The following is a 23,262-nucleotide window of genomic DNA, read 5'->3' as shown; positions in this document are numbered from 1 at the left end:
GAACCTGTATATAGCAAGCACCATCAGTTCAGTGGAGAATCTAGCCTTTGCATCAGTTTCCATTTGCACCGGCTATCAGCAGAGTCAGGAACACCATTGTCAGTACCAGCTGCATCACTACTTTCCTTGGCGTCCTGCATGTTTACATCAGAGTCACCAGAAGCAGGAGCTGCCTCAGCAGTAGCTTTGTCACTGTCAATCTTAATAGTTTCCTCCGGTTGTTCTTTTGACACCGGCACTTCAACTTCTTCCTCTTCCAAAAGCTGCAATGATGGGAGAAAACAAATTAGCATAACTTAAAGGATCTACAAGTTCGTAAGGGAAGGCACGGCTCTGAATGATCAATATGTAATTATTCAAGAGAATGAGTCTTTAAATAAATCACCTAAAGAACCCATTGTGTTAGATGATCACAATAGTTATAATATAGCAACAAAAACTTACTGTTGCCGATTCAACTGAGACAATTCCATGCAGGTTCAATCTCACTTTCACTTTAAGCTTTGCTCTCTCGCCTTTTGATGACTGGAAGGGACCAATCTACAGAAAGGAGATCAACCATGAGAAACAAGAGCGCTGCAGTCTTGAGTAGTCATGACACTGGAGAAAGATCAAACCGTGTACGTGCTGATTTTTGGAGGTGCTTGCAACTCGGTCACATCACCATACTGCACATCAACAGAGAATGTTCCAGAACGATAAAACGTTAGAGCCTTGACACTAGGAATGGGATTTCCTTTGGGAAAAACAATGGTGCTCTGCTGCTTCTCAGCGCCTCCATTTTGAGAATCAACAGCTGCTCCTTTCCACGCCAGCGAGATTGAGAAGGGGAAGCTCTCATGAACCTTAATAGAAAAAATACATAATAAGACTGGTTAGATAACTTGATGTACAGCAGTTCTCGGGCTGCTTATAAGTAGACGAAAAATCCACACTTCCTTAAGCATAGATATGCACCCATCACCTGGAATTCGCGAACTTTAAAGGTCGGACTGAGAATGGCACACTGCAAGGCACATCCCCTTGACACACATTCACTGGCATTCATTGTACGCCTGGGCTCCTTACCAAAAAACTCAGTTAAGATCTTGATCATAGCCGGGACACGAGAGCCAGAGCCAACAACCTCGACCATGTGTACATCTTCAACTGCAAGGCCCGCGTCAGAGAGAGCTTTCTGTAGAGGCCTCTTAACACGCTCCAAAATCGGGATGCTGATCTCTTCAAACTCTTCCCTCTTTATGACACCCCTAACGTCTTTTTCATCCATCAAACACTCAATATTCAATGGTGCCACAGGATTTTCGCTAAGAACCTTTTTCAGCTTCTCGCACGCAGCCCGGAGCCTGAGACAAGCCTTGGCATTCTGGGAGACATCAATCTTGTACTCCTCCTTAAACTTAGCAGCAAAATGATGGAAAAGAGCTTCATCAAAGTCCCTCCCCCCAAGCGAGCGATCAAAGGCATGAGACAAGATTTTGAGCTGTCCTTTTTTGAAGCCTGCAATGCAGACTTGCATGCTTGCATGCCCAATGTCAATGAATGCGACATTGAGCTGTTCATTCTCTGGCAAATCTGTCTTATAAATACCATATGCCAAAGCTGTTGCTGTTGTCTCATGGATCAAGCGCAAAGGATGCAGGCCGGCAATAGTTGCAGCATCCAGAACAGCCCTTCGCTGGAGGTCGGTGAAGTAAACAGGAATACCAATACAGCAGTCCACCACTGCTGCATTCATGTTCTTCTCAGCAATACCTTTCAAATTAGACAACATCATTCCCATGACCTGAGTGGGGGTAAAGGCTCTCATCTCTCCCAAATACCTAGCATGGATCATAGGATAGCCATCAGGACCTTCCGTGACAGAAAAGGGCAGAGATTTGATATCCCTTTGCAGCTCAGGGTCGGAGAACTGGCGACCAACGAGACGCTTGATTTGGGATATGGAATTTTTGGGGTTCATCATGGTTGAAGCAGCTCCAGCAGTCCCGATGAACCGTTGCTTCTCACCAAAGCATATAATAGCCGGAGTCTCACGATTTGACTCATCATTAAGCACAACGTCGATACCTCTTTGCCTTGCAACAGCAACAAGGCAATTCTCGTTTCCAAAATCAAAACCAACCACACTCATTTTCAGGCTTTGTTTTCTTGAACACTAGACCCTCTGGAGTATCTGATAGCAACCTGGTCAATAAATAGAAATATCAGATTACAATAGCGATCATAAGTGATGATCTATAACGGACCTTCTTCAGCTAAAAAGATAACAGAACAAACTCAGGTACCCTTAACTATCTTAATGAACAGAATAAAAAAAATTACATTAACATGCTCCACTAAGTGTCATGTATATGAAACTGCTTTCAAAGCCGAAATAAATCAGAAATCTATAGGAAGCTAATTGGATACCTAGGCGGCCTTATAATAAGAATCCGCCAACACTCTGAACGTAAATTCAAACCACCAGTTTGGATTCAAACCAACAATACATTACACCAGCAGAAGCTGGTGATTTCCCAAGACAAATCCGCAGCGGATATTAGTTAAAACAGCGAAACCAGAGTCAAATTCAAAAACCAGTAATCCGGGAAGGAAACCTGCGAGCCATTGACGTACTCGTACAAATGCATCATTCCTTAAAAAGAGAGAGAGAAAAAAAAAATCACATCTACGAGAAAGAGGAGCTTCGGATCTAGAAGATCCGCCCCTAATTATTTTTAACTTAAAGAGAAGGGAATCGGAATCAAACCTGGATCGCGAGATTCTGGAAGCTTCTACCTAATCTGGGTCGCAGCAGAAAATGAAGAGCAAGAGGTGTGAAAAGAAAAGAAGAGAGGGGTTTATTAGAGAAGGAGCAGGCACCACAGGGTTCGTCTCGAATTTTCTTCTCCTTTTTTTTTCTTTTTCATCTCCCCCGTTTTCTTTTCCTTTATATTTTTGTATCCTCGCTTTTTTATTTACTTAAGTTTTTGGTTTCGAATGCTAACACCGTTTTTTATTGTACAAAAAAAGCGGTTTTAAAATATGATACGGTTTAACTGCAGTACGTGCGGGAAAATATATTTGCACAACAAGTACGGTTTTTATATAATTAGCGGTACACAATAATATTTGATTGGTGAAATAAGATAATAAACAATGCAAATTAATATTATTAGATATTTTTTAAAAACAAAATTAATATTTTTGAATAAAACTGTATTTTTTAACAAAATTAAGATGTCTACTTTTTTTTTTAAAAAAGATTTTTTTAAAATTGAAAAACGCACTTAATATTTCAAAACACACCTAAATAAATGCGGTATTACTATGCAAAGCGTTTTTACCTTTTTATCACAAAACTGATGTATTATATTATTATTTTAATAAAAAAGCAGAAAACAAAAAACGCACTTCATTTTGGTAAAAGTTATTGAATGGTGACATATAAGTGGAATTCACAATTTTACTAAAAAACCGCACCTCTTCACGTCACCATTCAAACCCTTTATCCTAAAGTTTTCTTCATTCTCATTTCTGAAGAAAACTATTAAAAATCAAATGACTAAATTTACTTTGAAAACTCTTTCGCACAACAAATCTAGTAGTTATTATTATTATCTTTTCGAAAAGTAGAGTTTACTTTGTGTATATGGTAGCTTGAGATAGGAGCCTCATTATGAGAGAAATGTTCTTATTCCTTGAAGAATTCCTCATCCATCAAAGACAACATAGTATGTTCTCATAATCATAAATTCTTATAGTAACGTGAAAAAATAAATAATTAATCATGAATTTTTATGATAACATGAAAAAGAAAAATGATGAGAAAGAAATGCTATTTGGAACGAAAAATGAAGAAAAAGTAAATAGCAATAACATAATTAATAGTCTAACACAAACGGTGATTATTTTGCTAATTTTCTTTCTATTGTTGTTTTTAACTATTTATTTCTTTTATTTTGTTATAATTATTTTTTTGTCGATCATGCTTTTCTGTAGAAATGTGTGTGTATGTTTTTTACGGTAAGATTTGCGGGTGTGTTTTTGACAAATAAATTGCCTGTGAAAAGAAATAGAGAGACAAATCCTGTAAACTGCGAGAAAAATAATATAATAAAGGGATTTTAATTGAGAAGGTTAAGCTAGTAAGAGCTCACCAATCAGAGAAAGAAGCAAAAAAAAAAAAAACTGCAACGCTGTTTGTTGCGCTTCGCCGATCTGCAGCGCGATCTCTCTCGTAAGCTCCCTTCTCCTTACGATTTGATCGTATCAGGTAAGCTTCTTGATTTGCTCTTTGTAACTTCTTCGATTTCCCTCTCTGCCTCTCTGGTAGGCTTCTTCGATTTCATCTCTGGTAGGCTTCTTTGATTTCATCTCTGGTAGGCTTCTTCGATTTGCTCTTAGAACAAGAATTGCTTTTGCTTCTTTCCCGTGGTTTCGTTTGTAAACGTTACTTTTCTCACTTTTCTAATTTTGTGTCGATCTCAAATTGCACGAGTTGATAGGCCTAATTGTTCTCGTTGTACTGTAGAAACTTTACCTAGGTAAGTGGGGATCTAATTGTGTCGTCTAGTTGATCACCGTGACGTAGAAACCCTAATTTCAGTGCCTTATGCAGCGCACTGTTTGCATATCCTCAGATCCAGTCCTGATATAATTGCAAGACATGGAAATTTTGTCTCCTTCAATTCCTTTAGCTTTTAGATGTCAGATTCTGATAGAGCTTTTCCTGCAGAACCCCTGATTAGGACTCCAGGGTCCAAAGATGGCGGCGTCAGAAGAGAATAGCGCATTGTTTCCCATTTTTATTTTGACGATAATGGCAATTCCACTGGTACCTTATACCATGGTGAAGTTAAGCCGTGCTGTCTCCAAGAAACAAAGGAGCATTCACTGTCAGTGCCTTGAGTGTGATCGCTCAGGGAAATATAAGAGATCCTTATATAAAAAGGTAAGTTTCCACTGAACTTGGTCAATGTTGATACTCTGTTTTTATAGCTTCATTGCATGTTCGAAACCTCTTAACCTGTTGAGACTTTCTCTGCAGATCTCTAACTTCTCTACATGGAGCAACTTGACACTTGTGCTACTATGGGTCGTGGTGATTTTCTTGATTTATTACACGAAGAACATGAGCCGTGAGGTAATCTTCTCCTCATATGCTTTCTAAAACCCAGATTATTATGTTACCTTGATATGATTGCATGATGTCAAGAATTTTGTAACTTGGATGTAACACTTGTATTAACAAAATCTACTTGCTTATTTGCTTTATTGGGTGGTAGTACAGACTCAAGTTTTTGACCCATTCAGTATACTTGGATTGGAACCTGGAGTATCAGATTCAGAAATAAAGAAAGCGTATAGAAAGCTGTCGATTCAATACCATCCTGATAAAAATCCAGATCCAGGTCGACATGCTTTCTGGTCTCCTCGTTGATAGTTCTTCCCTTTTAATCATTACGGAATTATGTTTGCAGCTGTTGACACATTTTTCTTCTATGTGCGTATGTTGATCTGTGTGTTCAACTCTGCAGAGGCCAATAAATATTTTGTGGAGTCCATATCTAAAGCATACCAGGCTTTGACTGATCCCGTATCCCGTGAAAACTTTGAAAAGTATGGTCATCCGGATGGCAGACAGGTATAGATATATCGCATATTCCTGCGGCATAGGCTCCCATCTCATTGACAAGCCTATTGAAACTAAAATATTGTAATGTGATACAGGGTTTTCAAATGGGCATTGCTCTTCCTCAGTTCCTCCTAGACATAGATGGAGCTTCCGGTGGGATATTATTGCTGTGGATAGTTGGTGTTTGTATTCTCTTGCCCCTTGTGGTTGCTGTTATATATCTCTCGAGGTCATCAAAGTATACCGGCAACTATGTCATGCATCAAACTCTTTCCGCATATTATTATCTAATGAAACCCTCTTTGGCGCCAAGGTATTTTCACTTATACACATATACTTCCGAGTTATACCGTAGGTGCATTAAAAAATAGGCTGTGTTTCTGTTTGTTTGGATGATATGTTTGGAAATCTTCATTTTTCAGCAAAGTTATGGAAGTTTTTACTAAGGCAGCTGAGTACATGGAGATTCCGGTTCGTAGAACTGATGATGAACCTCTGCAGAAGCTCTTTATGTCTGTCAGGAGTGAGCTAAATTTGGACCTGAAGAACATGAAGCAAGAGCAAGCTAAGTTTTGGAAACAGCATCCTGCCATAGTGAAGGTTATCTTTTGAATTAAGCAAGCTAAGTTTTGCCGATTGATCGACTGAAATGCTCGGGTTTTCATTTTTGTGAACAGACGGAGCTATTGATACAGGCCCAGTTAACTCGTGAATCAGCAGTCTTGTCTCCAGCCCTGCAGGGTGATTTCAGGCGTGTGCTAGAGCTTGCACCTCGCCTCCTTGAAGAATTATTAAAGGTCTATTGACTCTATTCTCTATTTTAATAGCACACTTTCTGATTGAATAATTATTTGAGAAGAGAGATTTTTCCTCTACAGAAGGGAAAGTCGAAGCAAACTTTTAAAAGATAATAATATCTAGGTTAACATGCCAAAGGGATGCCCCTCTGGATATTGGATTATCTTGGCTCGTGTAGATATTGATATGTTTTTGGTTACACTTTTATAATGGTTTTCTTAACCACTCCTCCATTATAATATTGTAAGTTTCCTGCAGATGGCTGTTCTACCACGCACTGCCCAAGGGCATGGATGGCTGAGACCTGCAGTCGGAGTAGTTGAGCTTTCTCAATGCATTGTTCAGGTATTATATTGCTCTCTGTACCTTTTTTAAAAAAAAATCTTTTCTGAGCTTTCATTTCTGTATGTCTTGTCCCCCACAAGATCTACTTCTTCGAGAAAGTCAAGAAGTGGCTTAAGGTTGCTGTTGAGGAAGATTAACTAAAAATTTCAAAATTGCAGGCTGTTCCCCTCAGTGCAAGGAAGCCTTCTGGAGTTTCGTCAGAAGGAATTTCGCCTTTTTTGCAACTCCCTCATTTCAGTGACGCTGTCGTTAAAAAGATAGCACGAAAGGTATATTAGTACTTTCAAAGGTGTCACGTGCTGTAGTATTTTTAGTGACTTGCAATAACATATCATGTGCCTTTTTCGCTCAAATTTCTTGAGAACATCTTCTCGATATCTGCTCTCCAATAAGTAGCAGTGTCGGTTGAGGTGGGTTCACTTAAATGTATATTTGAAAGAAACATACAAGCGACCATTTTAGTTTACCGTTCACCGTATCTTTTTTTTTTGTCTTGTTAAGCGTGCCAATTGTTTCTCCTATTTTCAGAAGGTTAAATCATTCCAGGAGCTTCAAGAAATGGGCTTGGAAGACCGTTCTGAACTGCTAACCCAGGTAGCGGGTTTGTCAGCAACTGACGTTGAGGACATTGAGAAGGTACTAGAGATGATGCCGTCTCTGACAATGGACATAACATGTGAAACAGAAGGCGAAGAGGGTATCCAAGAGGGAGACATTGTGACCCTTCAAGCTTGGGTCACCCTGAAACGACCCAATGGGCTCATAGGCGCTCTTCCTCACGCACCCTACTTCCCTTTCCACAAGGAGGAAAACTACTGGGTTCTCCTAGCGGATTCAGTGTCGAACAACGTCTGGTTCTCTCAGAAGGTTAGCTTCATGGACGAAGGTGGAGCCATAACGGCTGCATCGAAAACCATCAGTGAGACAATGGAAGGTTCGGGAGCTGGCGTGAAGGAAACAAACGATGCAGTGAGAGAAGCCATTGAGAAGGTTAAAGGTGGATCAAGACTGGTAATGGGTAAACTCCAAGCACCCTCAGAGGGTACATACAACTTAACTTGCTTCTGCCTGTGCGACACATGGATCGGGTGTGACAAAAAGACATCACTGAAAGTCAAAGTCTTGAAAAGAACCCGGGCTGGGACACGTGGACTGGTTTCAGATGAGGGTGCGATTGCAGAAGAAGGTATGGAGGAGGAAGATGAGATTGAAGAGGAGGAATACGATGATTACGAGAGTGAATACAGCGAAGATGAGGATGACAAGAAAGATGTGGATGAGAAGAGAGGGTCGAAGAAGGCCAATGGGACAGTTAAAAAGGAGTCGAGTTCGGAAGAGTCAGGATCGGAGGAAGAGTGAAGCAGAAAGGAGAGTTACATTTGATCCCAATACAATAGTTTATTGGAAAGACTCTGCCGAATTTCCTAGTCTTTTCAAAGTTTTGACACACTCATTGGCTCCTCTTGTTTCTAGTTTTTTTTTTTCTTTTTCTCTTCACTTTTCTTAAGAACCGACTAGGCAGAGAAAACGTAACTCGAAGAAAACTGTAATTGGCTCCCAAGCAAAGTACGACGACTCAATTCACTGCACTTCCCATATTTACTACGTACAAAATATTGTTTGTGTGCAAAAAGAAATACACATCACCAGAACTTATAAAGGTTTTGGGCATTTTTGACATATTAATATGGGTTAGAGCGAATGGGCTGGGCTTCAAAAGGGTCAGTGATAGGAAGCCCGCATGCCCTAAAAGGCGGGAAAATCAGAAGAGCGGCGTCTTCTCCTTTCCCTTGGGCGGGGATAGTTGTCTCGCTTCTTCGTCTTCTCTCACAAGCCGCTGTGTTCTGGAAATCAATCCGACCGACCAGAGTGAGACAAAACAAAATGCCCATTTACAGCATCAGAGGAATCGATGTTGATTTCCCATTCGAGGCATACCCTTCTCAGATCATTTACATGGACAGAGTAATCGAGTCTCTTCAAAACGTGGGTTTCACTGTTGATCTTCGCTTTTGTTGTTTCATATAGTTGTTCCCGAATTCATATCGCTTTCTCGACTCTTTTGACTCCCACTTGTTGACTAGGGTTCCGCGTTCTGTTCTTTCTATTGATTCGACCTTTTGTCTCGCATTTACTGACTAGGGTTCCACAATCACTCACGGTTTTGGTTTAGCTTGACGGGAAAATGAAGCTATGCTTCACCTAATGTCTGGTTTATACTTGTGATGCTTTTTCTCTTCCACTAATAGTCTCTGTCTCCTGACGATGCTACAGAAATGTCACGCGCTTTTGGAGAGTCCTACTGGAACTGGTAAAACTCTTTGTCTTCTCTGTGCCACCCTAGCCTGGAGAAAGAGTCTTGGCAGTTTCTCAACCCGTAAGGATCGGAACAACTCTGAGTTTCCTTGGACTGATTCAGACGAGCAAGTGTCTCAATCTGTTGGAGGAGGAGGTTTTCCTACCATTGTTTATGCGTCTCGGACTCATAGTCAGCTCCGCCAAGTGATTAAAGAACTAAAAAGATGTAGCTACAGGTTCAGACCGCATTCGATGCGTGCCCTCATTAGCATTTATTTGTTAAATTCTTCTCTTCTCATTATATATCTGTATCTCAACAAATATTAGGCCTAAGATGCTTGTGCTAGGATCACGTGAGCAATTATGCGTTAATGAGGAAGTGAATTCACTCCGAGGAAAGGCGCTGACAAATGCATGTCAGTACCTTTGCAAAAAGCGTGGAAAACGCCAATGTAACCATTTCAACCGGGTTCCAGGTACTGTTCTTTATTCGGACTACCACTGTGCTCTAAAATGACCTGGGCCTGCCTATTACCACATTTCAACGTGAAACAACTATATATAGCCTTCGTGTTTACCATCACTATTTTGCCTTGCCATGAATCTTTTTTAGATTATTTGAAGCATAACCCTCATATTGGCGACGAACCAGTTGACATCGAGGATTTGGTCAATATTGGGAAAGATTCTGGACCGTAAGTTCCCCTCTTTTTTTTTTTTTTTTTGCTTCTTCAACATATTTTTTTCTTTCTCGTTATCCAGATGTTCTCTTACGCTGCTGGGTTGTTCCATCTGTACCATATTTGTATTCTGCAGATGCCCATATTATATCACAAGAGAGATTCACAAGGACGTGGACATATTATTTGCACCTTACAACTACTTGATCAGCAATGCGTATAGAAAGTATTTGAAGGTCAACTGGAATAATAGCGTCCTGATTTTTGATGAAGCTCACAATCTAGTAAGGGGAATATCGATGTTCTACACATCATTTTATTCTGTGTGCATTTGTTCATCATAAACTCTCCCTTTCTTGGGGTTTTGTTCTACTTTCTCTATTTTCCAGGTTATCCTATCACCAAATGATTATACTGCTCTCAGATTTCGCAACATTAACTATCTTTTAAATATTCGCAGGAAAGTTTATGCGCAGACTCAGCTTCATTTGACCTTCCTTCTGTGCTTTTATCGGCTTGCATTTCCGAGGCACAAGAATGTGTAGAACTTGCGTCAGCAAGAAGGGGTTCATTAAATGATGGATCCATGAACCCTGAGAATTTTGCCATACTTAAAGGTTAAACTTGGGGCCTTGACTGTGAGTCCATAGATCTTTTATACTTGAATGAACTGACATGTCTGTCCTCATCTATGCGTTGTTTTCTCTTGCAGGACTTCTTCTAAAGTTGCAGGAGCTGATATCTAAAGTACCAATTCCGAAAAGGGAGGAGGGATTTACCAAGCCTGGGCCTTACATATACGAAATGCTTAAAAGCCTTAACATCACTCACGAAACTGCTCCTAAACTTATTGGTACAGTCGAGGAGGCTGCAATGCTCCTGGATGAGGAGAAACAACGAACAGCGACCAACGCTGGAAGCAAACTAGAAATCATTGTCGACATGCTTAAACTGATCTTTAGAGAAAATGGAAGTAACCATGCAGATGTTTATCGTGTAAGTTTTAAGCAAACTGCTCTTTACATTCCGTTTCGAATTTATAATCAAGTTGAAAAGATATTTATCTCTCTCTTGTGCTATCTCATTTTCAGAAACCCCTTTTTTTACGCATATCGTTCACTTTCGTTCTTTGCTAGGTTCATGTACAAGAGCTTGAGCAAAATTCTACGGATGTCATAAAAGGTAGGGTTCGTCTATAACCTTAAAAACAATAAGATGCTGGATTACTAAAGCAATAACAGAAGCACCAGTTTGCTAAATTGAAATAATAATAATCTTCATTTTGTAATCTGCTCTCCCTGTGAAAACTGTGTTTTCTTGGCAAAATAATCACAACTTTGGATAAAATAAATGAATGATTAATTTGTAGGCAAGGTATCAAGAACGCTTAGCTGGTGGTGTTTCAATCCTGGGATTACCATGCAGGACATAGCAAAAAAAGGTGTTGGGTCTATCATTTTAACATCGGGGACCTTGTCTCCCATGGATTCATTGGCTCAAGAACTAAAATTGTGAGTAAATCGCTATGGTTTTCTCCCACCATTCTTCTCTAGCTGCCTTCTCCCGCAGCATATGATGGAAACATGTTTTTTTTTTTGTCGAAAATGCAGAGACTTTCCTGTTCGGTTGGAGAATCCCCATGTTATATCCTCAACTCAGCTATGGGCTGGAGTTGTTAGTACTGGTCCATCAGGGTGTGTTCTTAATTCTAGCTACCGCCATCGTGATGTACCTGAGTACAAACAAGAACTTGGGAATGCTATTGGTAAGTGGTTTGTTATTAGGTTGTTCATTTTGGGTGGCCTGAATGTATCATTCTGAATTTCTGATGTGTGAGCCGAAATCTAGAATTGGGAGGTCGTCTAAAATTTGAATCTGCTGTCCTTATTGTTATGAGTTGATTAGTATAAGTTTTTGCCTTGCAGTTAACTTTTCTCGTGTCGTGCCTGATGGACTGCTGATATTTTTCCCTTCGTATTACCTTATGGATCGTTGCATTGCATTTTGGAAAGATGGGGTATGGCCTTGTAAATTTTATCTGAGTATGAAAATTTGATACTCTTTAGCTTGAAAACATACCGTTTCTTCATCATTCAGTGTCACAGGAACTCAATGACAATATGGGAAAGAATCTGCAAACTGAAGAAACCTGTCATTGAGCCTAAAGATTCTTCCCTCTTTCCTGCAGCAATGCAGGTGTGCAACAGATGCCTCTGATTAATGTTCTTTTGTTGCCAAAAGACAGCATATGACTACTTAATCCTGACTTGTTATTTTTTTTCATGGTAGGACTTTTCAGAAAAATTGCAAGACAGATCAATCTCGGGTGCGGTATTTTTTGCCGTTTGTCGCGGAAAGGTATGTTGTCTTCAACCTGCTTGAAATGTTCGTCTCTGTCATAAATGATATCCTGAATATCCATATTTTCTGTATGAGAATGCTGGTACAAGAAATACGAGGTTACTAGTTATATAAGTTTCAGTACGGCTGGTCTCTGATGTGTTGTCAGGTCAGTGAAGGACTGGATTTTGCTGACGGCGCTGGCAGAGCTGTTGTCATTACTGGGTTACCTTATGCCAGGGTGACTGATCCTAGGGTTTGTTTACTCTATCCTTCACTGTTTTGTTCTCAAAATTTATTTAGGCTCACGAGCTAAATTGCTATCTTTCTTTTCTACATGCTCTTCGTCTGCTGCATAGCTTTTAATCTTATGCTGCTACTTGCATTCCAGCATTAATAACCCATTTGTAAAACAGGTTAAACTGAAACGAGAGTTTCTGGATGAACAATCACAATTTGCGGATGTCAAGGTGAGTTCAATATTTATTCGGTTCTTGACTCAACAAGGTTTATGATACCTTTTACATTTTCTTAGTTTCCAAGATCAACGCTTCTATCTGGAAGCATGTGGTACAGTCAAGAAGCCGCACGGGCTGTGAATCAGGCAATTGGACGTGTAATCCGCCATCGCCATGATTATGGAGCTATTATTTTCTGTGATGACAGGTTTGTTCATGCTATCCATGGTCTCTTTTTGTCTAGCTTCCTGCAAGAACGTTTTTTCGGGTATATATTGCAGGCATGATGTATATAAAGATGTAGGCCTCTTGTTTTTGGAATTTAGATAGCGCATGAAATCTTGAAGTTAAGGCACTGCCAATTTTAGCCTTGAGGCGTATGCTCATTATTTGACATTGCTTTTGGCTGATATGGTCTATGACATTCTTTTTCTGAACTTTACTTGCTTATTGTAATCGTCAGGTAGACAAGAAACAGTGCTCGATCTTGGGTAAAATATATTCATCCTCGTTTTGTTCTGACTATTTTGTAATTGGCTATTGTTGACAGATTTGAACAGCCGTCCCAGCAGTCCAAGATATCACTTTGGATACGACCGTATGTCAAGGTATATGTTTCTGCTCTGTCTCACCTCTCCTTTTTGTGGAGACTAAGTTTGTTTCTGGGTACATCGGTTTTGCAGTGCTACTCTAGATATGGAGAGGTCATTGCTGACCTTGCTCGGTTTTTTCGGAGTGAAAGATCAAATTGTCCTGCAAGGCTTGTAACAGAACAAGAGAACAATTTAGGTAATGCATCTTGCAGCCAAACGATACCTTCCATTTGGCGTTTCCATTTCTTAGCCTGCCCTATTATCTCCTGTCCTGTTTCTTTCCCTGTGATTAGCGACTTTGGGCTGCGTTTGGGTATCTGGGAATTATATAATTGCTTATCATGTATCCACAAGAACTTCGTTTTTTTTTTCTCTATTGACAAGTATATGTTTGACATCCAATGAAAGCCAAATATTTTCCGATACAGTTTCAACAACATTGCTACCAAAGGAGTCAACCAAGGATGCTCCTACACCAACCTCTGGTCAGTGATTCATTTTCCTTCATTATCGGGGTTAGAAATCATGTTTTCCTTCTGGCTTTGGTACATGGTTATAATGTGAATCTAACGTCAACACTCTATGTTGCAATTTTGGTTTTGGGTATTTGATCTTGTACAGGTAATAGTTATGTGATGAAGGTTGGGGTTGCGCGAAATGAGTTGAGTAGACTAGAAGCATTTCCTCCTGCAAATCGGGCTTCAGCCTCAGAGCATGATGGAAATAGTGTTAAATGGAAAGGCCTAACCATCCTACAACGTAAGGGCAAGATGCCTCGCATTGTAAAGGGTGATGTTATGCAGGCTTGTTCTTCACGGAAGACTAAATTAGTTGACCTAAATGACGAGGATACTCTGGTAGAGAGGAAATGTGAAGTAGTTGATCTAGAATGCGACAACTGTGAGAAGCAGAACTGTGAAACAGAAAAGTTTGCATCGAGCACCTGTTTCAACACAATGGGGCTAGTAAAAAAGCGAAAGGTTCCAGAGAGTCAGGGAAGTGCATCGTCCTCAGTGTCGAAAGAGAAAGGGAATGGAGGTGCTGATAACAAGGAAGCAAGTGCATCTGCATTTTTGAGTCAAGTTAGATCCCACGCTCATCTTTTCATGTTTTCTCTTTTGTATATCAAGTTATTTGTTCCCATAGGAAGTGATGCACTGGTGATCTTACTCTAGGTCAAAGAAAAGCTCAACACAGAAGAATATAACAAGTTCATTGGATACATGCAAGCATTGAAGAAGAAGGAGCTTAAATTAGCAAACGTGATACAGTCCATTGTGCAACTGTTTTGTGGGACAGAGAGAGATCATCTTCTCATGGGGTAATTAAACTGTAATTGCCTTTCACCAGCTTTTGTGTGTGCAACAGCCTCTAATATGTATCTCTGCCTCGTTTGAAAACAGATTCAGGGACTTTGTGCCAGCAAAGTATCGTCCTGCATATGAGCAATGCATCATAACGAGGAAAAGAGAAGCCTGATCTCTTTTATATATGCTTAGATGATTTGTCCCTTTATATATATATATATATATTTTTTTTTTTTATAGTGGACATTGTTGCTCTCACACTTGATTCTTTTCATCTTTTGTAACAGTAACACTAATAGCCATTACTGTAGTGTAGAGGCTAAGAAGAAAGGAATGAAAATAACATTTTTTTTTTTGTTCAGTTGCAACAGAGAAAAATGGAATTGACACTAGTTAGTTTCTAAAGGCGTCGCTCATGATCATCCTTTTCCTCAGCCTCTCCCTGGCGGCGCGAGTACTGAGCGACCTCGCCAGGCCTTTCCTGGTGATCCTCTTCTCCTTCTCGCGGAGAGTGATGATGAGATCCACGAAAGCGCTGAGTATGAACCTGTGTGATTTTTTGTCGTTGAGATCGAGATAGCAGAAGAGCAGCTCTTCCATCAGGTCCCAGTCCACCTCTGTTTCCCGCGTCCCTAACTTGGACTCCATCATCTCCACCATCGACAGCCTGAAATCCTCCTGAGGCTCCGCCGTGTATCTCAGCACCGCGATGCAGTTCTCCGGCAGCACCAAGGTGGATGGGTTGGACGGCCTCGACTGTCTCTCCTCCGATGTGGACGTTGTGTCCATGCTAGGCCTACCCTCCGATGATCCTGGCGGTGGAGATAGTCTCTCTGTTCTCTGCCGATCCGGCGCATCTGGCAGTTTTGGTGAGTCGTAGACGGCCGGTCCCCATGTCCTCTCGAATCTGTGACGATACTCGTCTTTTTCATCATCATCATCATCATCATCATCATCATCATCATCTGTTTCGTCGTCCTCTGAGGACTCCCTTTTCTCCTTCTTTTTGGTCATCCGTTCACCCTCGTCCTCCTCGTCGCCATCTCTGATGCAGAGGGATTTGAAGTTTTCCTCGAGGAAACGATCAATGTCGGACAAGGTGGCGGCGTGACCGGTGGTATCCTGGTAAACGTGGTCGTCGTTGAATCTGGTCTTGCTGCTGCGTCGCCTGTGCTTGAAGGAGGAGAAGGAGAGCTTCTTGGGATGCTTACAGCCAGCAAGCACCCACTTCTTCGAGGATGACAGTGAATTCGACGACGACAGTTGCAGCTTCCCTGTCTCTCGTTTGATCTTTGACAGGTAACCATGCAGCGATTTCTGCAATGGGTTTGGCATTTTTTTTTTTTTTTTTTTCTCCTTGCGAATGTTCTCGATTGATTTCCCCTCTACAAATTCAACATTTCAATTTTTGCAAACAACGGATATGATATTGCTGAGATTTTTTTTTACCAATTCTGGAGATTCGATGTAAGAATTAAGAGGGAGGGGTTGGTCAATCTGAAACTGTTCAACGCTTTACGTTGTATCTATGAAGTGGGTAACGTCATTAATGGGAAGTTTTTTCTTGTATTTGTTGCTGTTAAATCTGTTCCCATAAGTTTCCAGATTCTGCATTGAATGCATGGTTGAATAGTAATTGCTTTCTATTGGAAGTGAAACTAATCCGCTTCTAATTTACACAGACTCGTACGCGTTGATGACTTAATACTTTAGTGGCCGCAGATCTATTATTTATTTGAACCAATCGGTCAAACTTCAACACCGTTAAAGGTATCGTTGGAAATACTAGCATCTTAAATAGTGTGAGTGAAAAAACAAATCTGCTTTCGATTTTTTTTTTGTTTTGTTTTCTTTTACCGTAGAAACAAAACAAACAAATTAGAGAAACAAACAAAATTGTTATGGGCTTCGATATTCGGAGGCCCAAAATTTCTGAGGCTCAAGATGCGGGGCGTGTATTCCTCCCACATCGCTTCTGAGACTTCGGAAGGTCAAAATCATCTTTGCGCTTGAGACAATGACGCAGCTTTGCTAATCGAGGCGCGTCTTACACATGGTTTAAATCTAAAATTTTATTTAATTTATTATTAAGTAATAAAATATTTTAATTGAAATTTTGATAAACTACTTTAAAAAAATATTCGCAAAACTTAGTTTCCATGTATTCATAGAATCAATCATTCTAGTTCTATTTCTTGAAGCTTCCTTTCCATCAAAACTTTAATCGAATCCATAAGAGAAAGCTTATTTACATTCTACAATGTAACCATGTAAATGATTTTAGTATTAGTTAATGTAAATTATTGTAGTATTAGTTATTTATTTATCAAATAAAAAATTTGTTTTTCTGGAATGAAAACTAAAAAATAAAAATAAAAAGTAAGAGAAAAAAGATTGTTTGATTTTGGTCATGCCTTATTGGATAATGGGCAACACGATTCTCTTTCGCGTTCCTTCGGGTGTGTGTGTGAATGTGGCATTATAATAATATTGATTTGATTTAACCTTTTGTTTTCCTTGAGAAATAAAAATCTAAAAAGGAAAAATCAGTTTAATATTATTATGTAAACGATACGACCCTTGTACCGTATTCTCTCTCTTTCTTTGCTTCTTAAAAATCACAGTACCAAAACAATAATAAGAGAGAGAAAGAGAGAAGATAACGACGAGAGGAAGCCCCAAATTTCGTCTTCAATTTATTTTCTTCTTCAGCTTGTAAGAACGAGCACCTGCATTTGGATTTCCTCTAAATTGATGAAGCAGCAATGGTATATGCTTTTGACTCTTCTGATGATCCAAGTCGTCTTTTGATTTGAAACTACTTTGATAATTTCAACCGCTATTTTTCGGACCGTTTTCTTGGGGTTTCAGTGTTCTTCACTTTACATTTGATTCTACACTCGTTGATATCCATCCATTTGTGTGATTTATATGATCATCGATTAGAAACAGATTTTCTGTCTCTGGACTGGGATTACACATGTGGGGGGGGGGGGGGGTTTGATTTGAAAGTTATCTGATTAATTTCTACCGTTGGTCGCGGGTTTTTTTTTTTCCGTTATTCGTTAGAATGTCCAGGTTCATTCTTTTTGTTGGATTTAGGTCTTTGAACCATGAATTGTTTTTGCGCATGAGCTCTTCTCAGTGGATTGAATCGAATGTGTTCCGAGAGATGGGTCTACCGTCTACTGATTAGTGGTAGGCTCAGTTCTTGGATAATCTTTAAAAAAAAATCTTACATTAGATGCCATTTTTGAACCTGCAGATTCAAGTACTGTTTTGCTATCGACAACTTATTGTTTTGTTTCCCTTTTGTCTCTGTTTGACTTGTGAATGAGAAAATTCATGTGTGTTTTATAGGAATGACTTGTTGTGAATCGTCCAGCCAGGGGAAAGAAAATTCAAAATTCATTCTCAATCAGCTTAAATTGATTTGGAATGGCTGAGGCTGATCCGGACTCCTCAGACACGTCTGAGTTAGTGGATCTCAAACACATTAGCAGCAGCGCCCCCCCACTCTTTAGCTTCTTTGTGGGATTTGGAGCTAAAGACTCTGATGCGGGGAGAAGCCCTACTTCTCCCCTTGATTTTGCAAACTTTGGTGGCTTCTTTAGCCCCAGGTCTCCTGCTCCCAGATTTGGCCACCGGAACAAATGGGTTTGTGACAAAGTTGGGCTGTCTGTTCTATGCTCCAGCATCGGAAAAGGCGATGAGGATGATTCATTCAGAAGGGAGAACATCGTGCTCGCCCCTCAAATCAAGGTCATCAAGGCCAAGCTTTCCACTCAACTGTTTGATCCTTGTCTTAAATCCTATTCGTTGCCCAAGAACTATGCTGTGCCTCCATTGTCTGGTGCGCAAGACATTCATCCTCAGCCGTGTGACCCAATCTGGGACACTATTGTTGCGGAGGACCATAACTCCCCGAGGAGATCAAGCTCATCTCCTATGGATATTATCCCCACCCAAGCTTACTCTCGTTCTCTCTCTGCCCGTGAGATGGCACTCTCTGAGGATTATACATGTATTATTTCTCATGGGCCAAACCCAAAAACAACTCATATATTCGGTGATTGCATCCTGGATTGTGATCCCAAAGATTTGAAAGAAATCGAAGAACCGGAAGCCGATTCTCTGCCTGGTGATTCTTTTAGCCGGCAACCTCAAGATTTTCACACCATTCATATTCACAGGTGTGGCTCAAACTTAGAGAAGAAATCTGCTGTCTTTTCTTGGAAATAACAATTTCTGACATTTATTTATTTCCGTCAACAGCGAGGCTTCAGCAGAAAAGGAAACTGAGAAGGCCGGTGTTGAAGAAGATTCTTTGGACATATCATCGCTTGGATCAAGTTGCAACGAGGATCTGTTTCCTCTGGCAATGCCTCTTAGCTCATGAGAGAGGCTGAGTTTTTTTTGTTTTGTTTTCTCTCATAGATGCAGTGGCCTTTTGGGCTCCCGAGTGTGAGTGTGAGTGTGAGTGTGAGTTCTAGTGTTGTATCGTTAGGCTATTAGGTTTGGGGATTTTTGTGTGCTCAATAATTCGGGTGGGTTTTTGCTGTGGCCTGATGCCCCGGCTCATCCTGTGTTTTTTTTTTCTTCTTTTCTATTTGCAACTTTGTACGATTGTGTTGTGTTACTTGTTAGATACTTTAGTTATCATCATTTGATGGAAACATCTTGCATTCTGTCTCAGTTGTTTACTGACTCCCTACCGACTAATGCGATGTATAGAATGAGTTATGAATGAGGTTTCTATCGTGCGGTACATGCAAGGGACAAAAATGGAAAGAAAAACAAAAATAGAATCGACCACAGTGGGAGTCGAACCCACGACCTTTTGATCCGAAGTCAAACGCGCTAATCCACTGCGCTATGCGGTCTCTCCTGCATGTTAATATCCTGTAATTGACTTGTTTTGTTTGTGGACGCTCGGAGCAATCTCCCTCTCTCTCTGCAAAATTGCTTGGTTGATTTCCAGTTGAGTTAATTAATCGATCTGGCGTTCGTGCTCTGCCGATTCTGCGAATCCGGTTTGATCTTCCTTTCAAGTCTCGAATCCGGTTTCCTACTTCCATTTTGCCAAGTTACCAATCTAGAATCTGTATATCAATTCGCAGGTGCGTTTTCGGGTTATGCATTTCATCGTCTCTTAGAATTTCGTCTAGCTCGGTGAATCCACGATTAGGATTTGGACGATCTGGGAATTTAGTGTATAAATTGTTTTCGGATGCGTAATTTCTGCGTTATCAACTTGTACAAAAGAATTCCTGCGTTATCAAGCGATCTGGAGATCCGAATATCGATCCCCAGGGGATTTGTGTGAGCGACACTTTTTTCTTTGTTTGCTTTCTCTTTCGCGCTGTGGAGCCATGTTCTATGGCACAGCAGTATGGGACCCTTGGCTTATTGTTGGGCAGATCATTTGCCTTCAGTGCTCTTACTATCTCACTCTAGGACTCTTCATGATGCTTTTTCTTGGCCTTCGCGTTCCTCGCCTCAGTCTTGTCTACTTCTTCGATTACGCTACACTCACTACTTCAACCCTCACCGGTTGGTGTGTTATTGCCTCATTCTTCTTCGCTTCACTCGCAGGGTTAGAACCAATTCACCTGACTTTTTGTCTCTTTTTTTTTTTTTTTTTTGCTTTTGTTTCTCTCTATTACTTTTCATTATCCTCAAGCTTGCTATTCTATGCTGTGATGAAACTTATTTCAGGGCCGTGTACATGATATTTGTGGTGGAACGAGCACGGAAATGCTTAGATTTCTCTGCAACTCTCTACATCATACACCTCTTTTTGTGCATCATGTATGGAGGATGGCCTTTGTCTATGGCATGGTGGGTTGTCAATGGAACGGGACTCGCTGTAATGGCATTGCTAGCTGAGTACTTGTGCTTTAAACGCGAACAGCAAGAGATTCCTATGGATCGATTCCATTCACGTAAGATAATCATTCTTTCATCTGGTTTCCGTTGGGATTCTACAATCTACAGGAACTTTAAATCTCTAGTCTACCTCTACTTTCATGCTCTCTGCATTCTCATGGCTTTGTTTACGCTTAACGTGAAATCATATTTCAAATGGCTGTCTATTGCAGGGGTTTGATTTGTTTTTGTGGGTTATCAGGGTGACTCATAGACTCTAAAAGAGATCAACAAAACTCTTAACAAATGTGATGTACAAAGACGAAATCGGGGGATTAGAAGTTCAGCCATGTTGGCATGTCCTGTGGGATATTATTGGCGAAAGGAGTTGCCACTAGTGCACCAACTCTGTCTGCAATTTTAATGATTTCAAAATTTAAGACAATGGAATACGTTTCTGGTTTTTTTTTTTGGTATGAAAAACCATTAGACCCAATAGGTTTTGAGTGGTTGCTTTGATGTTGCCTTTTGCTCTTATTTTGAATTTTTACTAAACGTTTCTGATCTTCTCTCGAATCACTATTGCTTTGTGTGTTGCGATTAGCGCCTTATTCATTCATGATTCATCTTACTCTCGTGTTGTAGTCTTATGACTTATACCACCCATGGAATCTTCGTACACTTCAAAATAGGCGGTGTTTGTAAGCTTGAACAATCTCAAGGATGAAGAAAACTTTTATTGATTATTCCACATAAGTTTTCACAGATTTCACATCATATTATAAAGGAAAAGAGAATGTGATAAGATTGAAGATAGGAACTCTTGTAAAACTGAATATGTATTTGTATCGATATCAAAGAGAAGCATCCATTGTTACGATGTCAGAGAAATTGCCAAACATACGACTCATTACGTCTCTGGTCAAATGCCAAACGTAAACCCTCTTTATTCAGTAGAGGTTTCTCCGGCTCACTAGAAGCATTGACTTCTCCTTCTACTCTGTATTTACCTCTTCTCTTCTTCCTACGTACACCCTCCTGAACATATCAATACCCCCCTCCCCCATGAGATGCAGCTTGTCCTCAAGCGCAAATGATGGATACTGCTATTCAAACTCAGAAACTGTAAGCCAAGTCGCTTCATGACTAGGTATCCTTCCATGAAATTAAGACCTCTAGCTGCCCCTCCGCATTGTATCTTGTATCCACCAACGTGTCTAGTACCAAGACAAACTCTCCAGCATCTGTAAGTTTCTCCGGTAATGCTGTTATTTCCATCTGATTACCAACCACAGCCTTATAATAGATATTCAGACGAAAAAAACAGTAAATATTCTTGCATAATCCCCTCAAAATTTTGGGTTCTTTTTCAAGTTTCGAATGTTTCAGTTCATTTGCAGATACTTCAGAGTTGAACCTTCCAAGCTCGTGTTCGATATCATTTCCTAATGGGAAAAATAATTTGTTTAATTTTGAGGTGTCCATTAAACCCAATGATGGATACTACCAGTTAAGTAGAGCTTTTTTTTTTTGTCATATATGCTCACACTTAATATGGTTCGGAAACTCAGTTGTTTCTTTCTTATGAATTTATATAGTAATGGTACATTTGTTTTCACGTTCCAAGTGTCTCATGTGTATCCACATGAAGCTACAAAAGTCAAAATGCAAAACCAAGGTAGGATCCTTCTTTTGCGTTCCTTATAGTTTTGTTTTCTGCTTCGAAATTTAACTTGGTTATATGTAAAGATGTTTGTTTTCTCTTTAGGTTTATCATCCCAGTATCGATTTGGAAGGAAAAGTTTGCCTGAAAATGATTCTGATGGTGCATAGAAATGAACTATACTAGAAGATGAAGTTGGCTTTAATTATCTACTTTCTCAATCAAAAGAGAGATCATTCAGCTCTGTTGTTTCTTCCTCATCTTCCACGGTTTCTTGTTCACAATTGTCTACTCCTCATCTTGTTCTGATGATGACGACGTGATGAAAAGCAAAGCGCGGTCACTAGCCACTTCTCTGGTTCCAGATGTTTTTCTCAAAGTTGGTTTGATTTCTTTATTGTTACTTTTGTGGTGTTGTGATTATAATATATGAACTTGTCATCTAATTATAACCTTGTATATCTTTGTGATCTAGGTCTTTTTTTGTAACACTCTTTATATATATCAATAAACTATGTTACTCCTCTTTTGTCATATAAACGAGCTTAGCTTAATAAAAAAGTGCTATCAAACATAAAAATAAACGTTATCAATGTATACAACCTGGAATGCTGTGAATAATAACAACAATAACAAAATCCAAGTGCTATTGTAAGTATATATTGTAAGGTCCAGCTTCCTATTGTAGGACTACAAGAATTTCTTTCTTCATCTGTTGAAGCAACTACTACTTTACAAGAAAACATGGGAGACTCTTCGAGTTCAACCTCTTGGAGCAGTCAAAAGGATACAGAAGATGATCAGATGATTGCTCTTATGTTATCTGAAGAGTACACTAAACTAGATGGTGCAGTAGGCAGACGTCTCTCCAATCTTGCTCTGCCTGTAAGTTTGGTTCTAGTCCCTTTCGTACAACTACTGTTCACAACGAATGCAAGAGTATCGCTATAGATTTTATGGTACAGAATGAAACCTTTCTACATACTTACCTCTCTCTCTATATATAGCTCTCTCTCTCTCTCTCTCTCTCTCTCTCTCTCTCTCTCTCTCTCTCTCTCTCTCTCTCTCTCTCTCTCTCTCTCTATATATATATATATATATATATATATATATATATATATGTTCTTCTTTTGCAGCATGTTCCACGGATAAATTATTATATTCCCAACTTAAATGATGCCACCTTGGATCACCAACGCCTTCTTCAAAGGTTTTTCTGATGATCTCTTCTTCTTATTTTCTCAATCTACCTATGACGCTCACTCGTTCTTGTGAATATGTTAGTGTAATCA

At 39.8% G+C, this 23,262-nt stretch overlaps 6 protein-coding genes and 1 non-coding gene across 8 annotated transcripts in view; 4 read left to right on the top strand and 3 right to left on the bottom strand.

The window, feature by feature from the left end:
• LOC18009013 (heat shock 70 kDa protein 15) overlaps nucleotides 1-2,905 on the bottom strand; it is a 4,276-nt gene extending 1,371 nt beyond the window's left edge. The window contains 6 exon segments of the mRNA XM_024156653.1: nucleotides 1-74; nucleotides 77-263; nucleotides 445-540; nucleotides 618-845; nucleotides 965-2,187; nucleotides 2,753-2,905. The exon segment at nucleotides 1-74 is cut by the window's left edge and continues 159 nt beyond it. Coding sequence (XP_024012421.1) covers nucleotides 1-74; nucleotides 77-263; nucleotides 445-540; nucleotides 618-845; nucleotides 965-2,134 — 1,755 coding nt within the window. The 5' untranslated portion in view covers nucleotides 2,135-2,187; nucleotides 2,753-2,905.
• A 1,215-nt stretch (nucleotides 2,906-4,120) lies between these two features.
• On the top strand, nucleotides 4,121-8,352 carry LOC18008961 (dnaJ protein ERDJ2A). The gene is made up of 11 exons (XM_006389645.2): nucleotides 4,121-4,258; nucleotides 4,721-4,936; nucleotides 5,033-5,128; nucleotides 5,276-5,396; nucleotides 5,523-5,629; nucleotides 5,716-5,933; nucleotides 6,043-6,220; nucleotides 6,298-6,417; nucleotides 6,677-6,763; nucleotides 6,922-7,032; nucleotides 7,292-8,352. Exons 2-11 carry the CDS (start codon nucleotides 4,751-4,753, stop codon nucleotides 8,120-8,122), a joined length of 2,055 nt encoding a protein of 684 aa, XP_006389707.1. The 5' UTR covers nucleotides 4,121-4,258; nucleotides 4,721-4,750; the 3' UTR covers nucleotides 8,123-8,352.
• Nucleotides 8,353-8,568: 216 nt separating this feature from the next.
• LOC18009451 (regulator of telomere elongation helicase 1 homolog) lies at nucleotides 8,569-14,671 on the top strand. Its single transcript, XM_006389644.2, has 22 exons — nucleotides 8,569-8,749; nucleotides 9,038-9,297; nucleotides 9,389-9,537; nucleotides 9,675-9,756; nucleotides 9,878-10,025; nucleotides 10,202-10,358; nucleotides 10,454-10,737; nucleotides 10,878-10,923; nucleotides 11,111-11,252; nucleotides 11,352-11,506; nucleotides 11,667-11,758; nucleotides 11,839-11,937; nucleotides 12,031-12,099; nucleotides 12,251-12,337; nucleotides 12,498-12,551; nucleotides 12,617-12,747; nucleotides 13,090-13,147; nucleotides 13,223-13,328; nucleotides 13,561-13,617; nucleotides 13,754-14,214; nucleotides 14,308-14,453; nucleotides 14,536-14,671. Exons 1-22 carry the CDS (start codon nucleotides 8,648-8,650, stop codon nucleotides 14,609-14,611), a joined length of 2,961 nt encoding a protein of 986 aa, XP_006389706.1. The 5' UTR covers nucleotides 8,569-8,647; the 3' UTR covers nucleotides 14,612-14,671.
• LOC18007803 (transcription repressor OFP14) lies at nucleotides 14,631-15,950 on the bottom strand. The gene has a single exon (XM_006389643.2). The coding sequence runs from the start codon at nucleotides 15,772-15,774 to the stop codon at nucleotides 14,833-14,835; it is 942 nt and encodes a 313-aa protein (XP_006389705.1). The 5' UTR covers nucleotides 15,775-15,950; the 3' UTR covers nucleotides 14,631-14,832.
• Nucleotides 15,951-17,028: 1,078 nt separating this feature from the next.
• Nucleotides 17,029-19,126, top strand: LOC18008448. Its single transcript, XM_006389642.2, has 3 exons — nucleotides 17,029-17,207; nucleotides 17,800-18,632; nucleotides 18,715-19,126. The coding sequence occupies exons 2-3, from the start codon at nucleotides 17,878-17,880 to the stop codon at nucleotides 18,836-18,838; spliced, it is 879 nt and encodes a 292-aa protein (XP_006389704.1). The 5' UTR covers nucleotides 17,029-17,207; nucleotides 17,800-17,877; the 3' UTR covers nucleotides 18,839-19,126.
• A 122-nt stretch (nucleotides 19,127-19,248) lies between these two features.
• Nucleotides 19,249-19,322, bottom strand: TRNAR-UCG. Its single transcript has one exon. It is a non-coding gene; the product is annotated as a tRNA-Arg (tRNA).
• Nucleotides 19,323-19,363: 41 nt separating this feature from the next.
• Nucleotides 19,364-20,997, top strand: LOC18009022 (protein SYS1 homolog). Of its 2 annotated transcripts, XM_006389641.2 has the most exons (4): nucleotides 19,364-19,472; nucleotides 19,560-20,035; nucleotides 20,158-20,384; nucleotides 20,541-20,879. In XM_006389641.2, exons 2-4 carry the CDS (start codon nucleotides 19,812-19,814, stop codon nucleotides 20,546-20,548), a joined length of 459 nt encoding a protein of 152 aa, XP_006389703.1. In that variant the 5' UTR covers nucleotides 19,364-19,472; nucleotides 19,560-19,811; the 3' UTR covers nucleotides 20,549-20,879. The 2 variants fall into 2 exon arrangements, with proteins under 2 accessions (XP_006389703.1, XP_024007621.1); XM_024151853.1 differs by having other exon boundaries at nucleotides 19,390-20,035; nucleotides 20,570-20,997.
• Nucleotides 20,998-23,262: the final 2,265 nt, after the last annotated feature.

Source organism: Eutrema salsugineum, unplaced genomic scaffold (genome assembly GCF_000478725.1).
Source record: "Eutrema salsugineum unplaced genomic scaffold, Eutsalg1_0 scaffold_9, whole genome shotgun sequence".
NCBI lineage: Eukaryota > Viridiplantae > Streptophyta > Magnoliopsida > Brassicales > Brassicaceae > Eutrema > Eutrema salsugineum.
This window is presented reverse-complemented; position numbering and strand designations above follow the sequence as displayed.

Coding starts and splice junctions, on each gene's coding strand:
- LOC18007803 (XM_006389643.2), bottom strand. CDS start 15,774: ATGCCAAACCCATTGCAGAAATCGCTGCATGGTTACCTGTCAAAGATC.
- LOC18008961 (XM_006389645.2), top strand. CDS start 4,751: ATGGCGGCGTCAGAAGAGAATAGCGCATTGTTTCCCATTTTTATTTTG. Junction 5,934..6,042: donor AAACCCTCTTTGGCGCCAAG/GTATTTTCACTT, acceptor TTCATTTTTCAG/CAAAGTTATGGAAGTTTTTA. Junction 6,418..6,676: donor TCCTTGAAGAATTATTAAAG/GTCTATTGACTC, acceptor AGTTTCCTGCAG/ATGGCTGTTCTACCACGCAC.
- LOC18009451 (XM_006389644.2), top strand. CDS start 8,648: ATGCCCATTTACAGCATCAGAGGAATCGATGTTGATTTCCCATTCGAG. Junction 8,750..9,037: donor TAATCGAGTCTCTTCAAAAC/GTGGGTTTCACT, acceptor ACGATGCTACAG/AAATGTCACGCGCTTTTGGA. Junction 13,618..13,753: donor TGCTCCTACACCAACCTCTG/GTCAGTGATTCA, acceptor GATCTTGTACAG/GTAATAGTTATGTGATGAAG.
- LOC18008448 (XM_006389642.2), top strand. CDS start 17,878: ATGGCTGAGGCTGATCCGGACTCCTCAGACACGTCTGAGTTAGTGGAT. Junction 18,633..18,714: donor CACACCATTCATATTCACAG/GTGTGGCTCAAA, acceptor TTCCGTCAACAG/CGAGGCTTCAGCAGAAAAGG.
- LOC18009022 (XM_006389641.2), top strand. CDS start 19,812: ATGTTCTATGGCACAGCAGTATGGGACCCTTGGCTTATTGTTGGGCAG. Junction 20,036..20,157: donor TTCTTCGCTTCACTCGCAGG/GTTAGAACCAAT, acceptor AACTTATTTCAG/GGCCGTGTACATGATATTTG.